Here is an 8,221-nt window from a genome sequence, read left to right on the forward strand (position 1 = left end):
CGACTATCCCCACTAGTTTGTGGCCTTTTCAGATGAACCAAAAAATAAAACGAAAACTATTTAATTGCTTCATCCACATCTCTCTTGAATTTTTCTTCCTTTGTTGTAAAGATTTGGTATTGGAATTTTCTAAAGTCTGTTCCTTTCACCAAGTATGTGCACGTCCAAAAAGAAAAGTACTCGAACTAATTACATTGTTCTGCATTTTGTCTTAAGAAAAGAATGTTGTGTTATTTTGATCGTAGTTCTTCTGGTTTAGAGTTTCGTGTTGTTTCGATCAGTAGCTGGTTGTTTTTAAAGTAGAAGAAAAACCTTTGTTAGCAGACAGATTAATGAAGTGTTATGTTGAAATCTGATGAAAGGTCAAAAGTTCATGGGGAGACTCCTTTGATTAACTTTCTTGTTGATGATAAGAATGTAGCTTGATTAAGATCAACTTTGAATTATAGTGATAATGTGATTTATATCACAATTAGTACTGTGTGGATAAGTTAGTGAGAATCTCCGCATTAAAATCATAATATGTTGATTTATTTATGATTGAATATTATCAAAGAAATAAGATATCTGATCATAGGGTCAAAGACCCCAAATCTACATGCAGTATCAGCAAACTGGGTTAATAACTTTGTGTATCTATTGTTTCGACTTAATATTCTACTTGTAGTTTATTAACTACTTTCACTGGAGGTTGTTTACTCTCGAGTTATTTTTTCAATTAGAATATGCTTTTATTTTAGATTTTAACACCATTTATCAAATGTTGATTTGACCTACCTACTATTACTCTTTCCATGTGTTTGATATATCATAATCAACTTACTATTCAGCCAAAATAATTTCATGAGTGTTATCTACCTAACTTACAGCATTTCATGATGAATCAATTTCAAAATTCCGAATTTCAATATAACGTTTAGTCTAATGGATCTTTTATTGCATAAAGTAATTCAAAATCTTGTTCAACACCCTCCTCATCCCTCTCTTATAAATGAAAACCCATTAAGGTGGGTCCTAATTTTCACTTTGCCAATACACAAAAAGCTATCAAATGTCAAGTTGTGTACAACCTACAAAAGATAATGCTCAAATGTGCACACTAAAGGCTATTAGCAAACACCAACAAAACAAAACAAGAATAAAAACAAAATTTGCAAGGTTGTTTCCCATTGACCCAACTCATTGCTTTCGTTCTTTATATGATATAATAGTGCGCCATTGGATAATGCATGTCACATCATGTTGACGATCACAATTTTGCCTTTTCAACAACATTATGAACCTATTTTTCTACATGCTTTGAAAAGAAAAGTCATTCCAAACAGATCATACATACATATACAGAGTCACCAACAATTTTCATAACATTACACAATGTTAATACAACAAATACTCAAAATCTAAAATAAGATATAATTTAATTAAGATATAAAATATCTTATTTAATTAAGATATAAAATTTGATATACAAAGTTGTAAATAGTTACATCCATGATCATATATAATTTATATATCCTCAAGGTTGTAGGACTGATCTGATTGTATTGTGTTGTAATATTGCATTGGCTAATGGCTACCTTCATCTATTACCTAGTAATAGTATGGACATAATATAACCAATATTTCATATATTTTCTTTTGTAGAGATTAGTCTAAGCAGAGACTGAAGGCAAAACCTTCTTCCCTCTTATCTGAGACTATATCTTTCTTCATTTTGTATCTAGTCCCAAAATGAATTTAGTTTAGTGCTAGAAGTGAGAAAACTTTGTTTTCCTCACTCCATTATTCTACATCTTCTAATAAACTTGTTTGAGAAATTTACATGTTTATTCCATATGTTTCGTACCTCTGGTGACCCGATCTCGAGCCACGGCTTTGCTGGGCCGCTGAAATGTACGACTGCAGCATCTTCGAGGATCTCCTTGGAGAAAATTTGTGGGGGTCTTTCACCTAATCCAGCTACGTGCCATGATGGATCAATGGGGTACATATGATCCTTAAAGGCCATCAAGGATGGAGCAAGTTCCCCTGGAAGCCACAATGCCAATCCAGAATTGAGGTTCTGTAAAATAATATTGTTTTGTTAAGGCTGAACAATAATTTCTTTCCATTTGAAATTTCGTAGAATAAGCGTGGGAACTAACATGTTTCAGCCATTGGTGATATGTGGATGTGATGTTGGTTTTTCTCCAAGCTTCGAGATCGAAAATGTTCACGCCATAAAGCCATGTGCAGCGATCCGGATCGAAGTTGGATGATATCAAAGGATGGGAGAAATTCAGGTATTGGCTGTATTTCCTTCCTGAACAACAACCATCTCCACACCAAGAATCAAGGACAGCACCAACAACATTCCCACCAAGGTTTATGTCCCACAAAGAGGACAGATCATGTTGTACCACAACGTCATCGTCCAGGAACACGATCTTATTGAGATCTGGAAACAGCTGAATGAGACATATTTGTAGCTTTAAATCAAGGGGTGGACAAATCATAGGTAGAAAGTTCAGTTCGGTTCAGTTTATCCTGATCCCTAATACTCATGGTCTATCCAAAATAACTTTCTAAATACTTAAAAATCAGTTTTTATACAAATATATTATAAACGTCATCTCTAAACTTTGTCCTTTTTTTGAAAAATATCCTTATTCTTTTCCAAAGTTGCAATATTACCCTTAACCTCTTATAAATATTTCAATACAACCCTTGAAGTAGAAGTAGGAAAAAAAATTTGGATGGAGATTGGGACTTAAAATGGGTGTGACAGATGACCTAAAACGGTAGTGTGGCAGTGTTTGGGTCAAATTTTCCATTCTAAATCACCACCACACTTTTCAGTCACGATTTCTGTCCTCTAACAGTTTAATGAATTTCCACTCCAAAAGTGGTTTCAGAAGAATATGGTTTTTGAAACTTAAGAAAAAGCTTAAGGTAATTTTTGTAATTCAACTCTTATTTTTAAACATGTAGAAACTCATTTCAAACAGACTCTTATGGAAATAGTGTGATAAGAATAAGCAAACCAGAATGATTACCTCGGGAACATAAATGCGGAGGTGATTCAAGAGGGAGAGACTGCTGGGACTAAGAACATCTAATTTTGTTTTATCTTCTCCATCGAAATCAAAGTTCGCTCCTTTGAAATCATCATAGTAACGCTTCCAGATCAAGCGATGAATCTCCAGCATATCTTTAACTCTGCTATTGACATCCTCGGACCATTCGAAGTGATGCAGTCCCTTAACTTCCACCACAACCGAATCATCAACTGAATTGGTTGCAAACCAGGCGTGCATTGGCGTGTACGTTTTCTTGTCAGTGACAATGTGAAACACCAATTTATGAGGTTCAACCGAATTCCGAATAGCAGAAGAGACAACAGCAGAGGCAGCAAGGACGTTATCGGTTAAGAGAACAACGTGACGAAATAGGGGATCGGTAAGGCGAGAGACGTATTCAGGCTGTGGCAAACGAGCTCGAGCTTTGGCATTTACAGCATACTCTTCAGCAAGTTTGAGAGAAAGACAATGTAGGCCCTTCGGAACACCATGTGAAGCTAAATACCAATACACAGATTCACGATTTCTAGCAGATTTGACCTTTTGTTCCATAGTGTGTAGCTGCCATGAGAAGATATAGTAAAGAAAATGAATAAATATTGGACTAAAATTTCAATAGATTTAACTTTGAGGAATACCATAGCTTTAGTCTTTAATGCGAAGGCCTTCATGTCTTGTCGTTTAGAGATCATATCTTTGACAAGCTGGTTGAAGGATGCCACTCCATCTTCTACCCCCACAGTTCCACTATCTTTTAAATCCACAATTGCTCTTGATAATTCCTCGCTCAGTCTCTGTCATTCAGTATCAAAACAAAAAACAAAAAAAACAAAATACACTGTCACTTCTCTGATCTTGTACATCTACAACCTCTAGAGGAAAAATTCATTAATTAAGGTCCATTTTATAACCAGGTTTTCAGTTTCCGTCTTTCAAAAACTATAGCCTCATTGCATACATAATTCGCTTTAGTTCCCTAAAATCAACTATCACTTCTCTATTCTTGTACCTACTCTTTCTGTTTTTCAAAATTTTGGTTGAATTTTGAAAATAATTCTCAGAAGTATACAACAAAACAGGGGGAAAATTCAAAGGTAAAGTAATGTTACAGCAAACATAAATGGGTTAATTTGGAGACACCCAATAAGCTTTTATCTTATAATATAGTATTCTACTGAGAAAAAAAAAAAAAATACATCAAGATTAATAATCACGACACACTCCTTGGATTTATTTAAGGTCCTTAAGAAGTCGTATGGGAAGAAAATCCCAAAATTTTGTAAGGACAACGAGAACAGCACATCAGTGACTATGATTATCTAAGGTAAGATCTTGAGGTTCAATCAAAAGATGATTTTTGAGAGTGGAATTGGAATTAAATCAAAATGCTTTTCAAAGAAAAACGCAAGAATTAAATTCATTAACATGGTTCTTGGTTTATCTTTTTTTTTTTTTTGAGTAGTAGTTTAAATGGCTACAGCCATTATTTTTCTCAACATTAATTGACCATCATAGTCAGAGCGACGTGGTATAAAAAATAATCAAATAGAGGGTTGAGGAAATATCAAATACATGACAATAATTGTGTGCATTATATTTTTCTTTACTTTTCTTGTTTATTATGGCTATTATTTATGTTTGCCAATTTCAAGTGGACCAAAATGAAATGATTGCTAGCAAGTAGCCACATGTACCAAAAGCTGCCTAGTAGAAGAAAATTCATTTCCATTCTTAATTTTTGACCAAAATGCCATCTCACCTTTTCTCAATATAATTTTTAAGTAAAATAAAATAAATGGTTGTAAACAATAAGAATAAAATAAAAAAATCCATTAGAGTATTTGAATTCCGAATTAAGAAAATGATGGGTTTGGATTTACAAAGATTAGTCGGTCACTGTCAAGTCAACGCAATCTTCCGATTTAAGGCTCCGAAATTTTTAGAATTTTCTTAAATAAAACTATTTTTGTTATATTTTAATTATAAATAGTAACATAAAATGGCTACAGATAATATTTAAAGTCAAGTTTTCCGATTTCAAAAATATATAAAAATAAAAAATAAAAAAAATCAATGTATGATTTTTACTTCTATCAGACTGTCACAAAATTATTCTGAAGAATTGATTGAGCTTTTAATTTACTATTTTAACAATAATATTTTAAATTATTTAAAAAACATTTAAAACCAACATAAAAATTAAAATTTTAATTGTGAAATCATATGTATGTTAGTGAATTTGAATATGTTTTTTTTATCATAATAAAAATAATTAAATAACACAAATTTGATGGTACCAAAAATAAGTTTTTACGGTTTATGAGAGTATAAGTTAGTTGGAGAAACGTAAATATTTTTTATATAGAAAGAGTTTAATGAAACCCAAACAGGTTTTGCTTTGGAATTTTTTTTTTTCTAAAATGAGACCCTACATCGCAAAATATAACGTGCATTTCCATTTTTCCATTATTAAAAAAAAACGAAGGAAAAAAACGATTTCAACGAGACAATTAAGTAAAATTAGTTGCTCTTCCACTAAATAATAATACATAAAATTAGTAACCTTTCATCCAACTTTCACTTTACTTCACTTCAACAAATAATTCAATTACTCTAGTTTAGATTTTATTTTGAATTTAGAAATTGATTTCTATTCTGATTTTATAATATTATATTTTCACACAATTTTTAATTTATTATGACTTGATCTCTACGAGATTAAAAATTTACAATTTTAATATTAAATTTTTATTATTTGCTCAATTTAAATCCATAGACTAGAGTGCAATCAAGATTATTATAAATTTAGGAGGTATTGGAATGAACTAGAAATGCAAATTGAATTACCGTAAAAAAAAGTAGAAAAGAGATTTGGATTGAAAATGTGATGAATTTGGTATTATGAATTGAGCACAAAAGTTTAAATATAAACGTAAATATATGACCATCGTAGAATAAATATTTTTCTAATATTTAACCTTTATTAAAATTAATTAATAAAAAAGTTAACTCAAATACAGTAATAGTAAAAGAAAATACTAAAACTTAAAACCAATCAAAACGAAACTCAACATAGAAATATAACAATCAAAACCTAAAACCAAATTAATAAAATCACTTAAATCCAACTCAAAACTTAAAAAGACTTAAAATGTTTTTTTTTTTCTTTTTCTGAAAAAAAAAAAAGGAAAAGGGAGAAGAAAAATGCAGTGGGAAATTTTAAAAAAAAAAATGAAATTAAGAGATTGGGGGAAAAGAGAAGAAAGGACTAACCGAGGAGGCGTGATGATTTGAGGGGAAAAGCGTCCATCCAGAGCAATCTGTCAAAAGGAAGAAGGAAAATGAAGTTAAGAAATGAAGTAAATGGAGAGATTAATGGAGAAATTAAATTGGTAGAATTACCGAGAGAAGAAGAACAAGCGGCGGCGGATTCGAGGAGCAAGAAGGCGAATCGAAGAAAAAAGAAAGGGAGAAGAATAGAGAGAGTAAGAAGGATGGGGAAAATAGAGCGAGTGGAGATTCTACGAAGGGACGCCGTGGAGGAGAGCGGGGAAGACTTGAGAGCGGCGGTGGAATTGGAGTTGGAGTTGGAAATGGTGAGTCGTTTAATGCCGGTGGTGGAGATATAGAATTTCATGGTGAAGAAGAAGGAAGAAGAAGAAATTGAATGGATTCCATTCAAGAAGAGAAGAGAAAGAGAGAAGAAGAAAGGAGGGAGGGGGTGGAAATCCAATAGGGATAACTAAAATTAATAGAAAAAGTAGTGAGAGAGGTTTTTACATACTCTCACGCTTTCATACTCTGCCCCCAACCCAAACCCACCACCTATGCCCTCTCCCTTTTTTCTTATTTTCCTCTATTCAAAAGTTCATTTTTTTTCTATTTTAATTTAGTTCATATATTCTTGATAAACCATAATAATTAATTTTAGGTTGTGTTATAACTTTTATTTGGTTATTTTAACTTTGAAAATATTCTACTTTTAATAGTATGATTCCAATTTTAACTTTTGGATTTTTGTTTTCTTTTGATTTAATATGATTTTTCTCTAAATATTTATTTACTTCTTGGTGGTAATGTTTCCTTATTTAATTTTAAATAACTATTAAATTGATTTTAATAATTATGAAAAAAATAGTAAATTTTAATTGATTTTATCATATAATGCTTTATTAAATCGAAATGAAATTCAAAAATTGTATTAAATAACCCTATGGGTTGAATTGTATTGTTTTTTTTTAATATTAGGAATGGTAACCCAATACTAATTGGAATGGATATAAATTGGAAGGTTTGTTTAGTAATATTAATATCTTAATATGGTATTAGATAAGATAGAGATTTTGATTTTAAGATTAATTGAATAAACAATTATTTATTGTTATTATATTTTATAACAAAATAGTAACGCTGATGTTGATCAAAAAGAAAAAAGAAAGAAAAGAAAAAGGTAAAAGAGGAACATCCAAAAATAATGCCGCGTTCGAAGCCGCGGGAACGAAGGAAAGATTTTATAAAAACCCCCTTGATTGTGTACATAATTACAGATGTGTCATTGGCTTTCCGACTTCTCACCGACACATTCTCTTTAGATCAACTCCATTTACGGAGGGCCTTCAAAGGATTTTCCCCCCTTTTGGTTTAATTTCAATTTCAATTCTTTTAATACTCAACAACACTACTTATATAATTAAACTAAATAAATACTTCTTTTACTTTTCCTTTTATTCAAATTTGTAAAACCATCTTTCTTTCTTTCTTTCTTTCTTTCTTTCTTTCTCTTTTATAAATATTTCAGAATTATTGTTTCATACAAATTAGTTATTGAATTAAAAGAAAAATTATGTGTTTTTTAGAATTAACTCAGACAATTGATCTACTCATTCTTACTATTCCTATTATGTCTATTTTTCATTTAACAAGCTACGAAATTTAGTTTTGAAATAATTTAACACAAAAAAATAATTAGTTAAACTTTGATCTATAAACTTGTCAAATAGTATTAAATTTTACTCTTAACTTTCATATTCGTCAAATTCTATTTCAATTTTAAATTTTGTAATTTTAACCCTAAGTTTTAAAAGCAACCATTTAATATTTTTCAATTTCATTAAAAAAAAAAAAAAGGAAGTATTCTCATATGCTTCCAATGAATTGGTAAA

General features: G+C 30.8%; 1 protein-coding gene across 2 annotated transcripts; it reads right to left on the minus strand.

Moving 5' to 3' along the window:
• Nucleotides 1–1,401: 1,401 nt before the first annotated feature.
• Nucleotides 1,402–6,861, minus strand: LOC101217748 (probable galacturonosyltransferase 15). 2 transcript variants are annotated; one of them, XM_004143130.3, is made up of 6 exons: nt 6,462–6,857; nt 6,333–6,379; nt 3,698–3,853; nt 3,036–3,620; nt 2,145–2,447; nt 1,402–2,062 (listed from the first exon to the last, which is right to left on the minus strand). In XM_004143130.3, the coding sequence occupies exons 1-6, from the start codon at nt 6,694–6,696 to the stop codon at nt 1,775–1,777; spliced, it is 1,614 nt and encodes a 537-aa protein (XP_004143178.1). In that variant the 5' UTR covers nt 6,697–6,857; the 3' UTR covers nt 1,402–1,774. The 2 variants fall into 2 exon arrangements, with proteins under 2 accessions (XP_004143178.1, XP_031743621.1); XM_031887761.1 differs by having other exon boundaries at nt 1,856–2,028; nt 6,462–6,861.
• Nucleotides 6,862–8,221: the final 1,360 nt, after the last annotated feature.

This window comes from Cucumis sativus, chromosome 6, assembly GCF_000004075.3.
Source record: "Cucumis sativus cultivar 9930 chromosome 6, Cucumber_9930_V3, whole genome shotgun sequence".
NCBI classification, from domain to species: domain Eukaryota; kingdom Viridiplantae; phylum Streptophyta; class Magnoliopsida; order Cucurbitales; family Cucurbitaceae; genus Cucumis; species Cucumis sativus.

Bases quoted from the DNA above. Each gene is read 5' to 3' on its own strand.
- LOC101217748 (XM_004143130.3), bottom strand. From the start codon at position 6,696: ATGAAATTCTATATCTCCACCACCGGCATTAAACGACTCACCATTTCC. The intron at 6,380-6,461 runs GTAATTCTACCA...TCCTTTTGACAG, and splicing joins CGCTTGTTCTTCTTCTCTCG to ATTGCTCTGGATGGACGCTT. The intron at 2,063-2,144 runs GTTAGTTCCCAC...ATTATTTTACAG, and splicing joins ATCACCAATGGCTGAAACAT to AACCTCAATTCTGGATTGGC.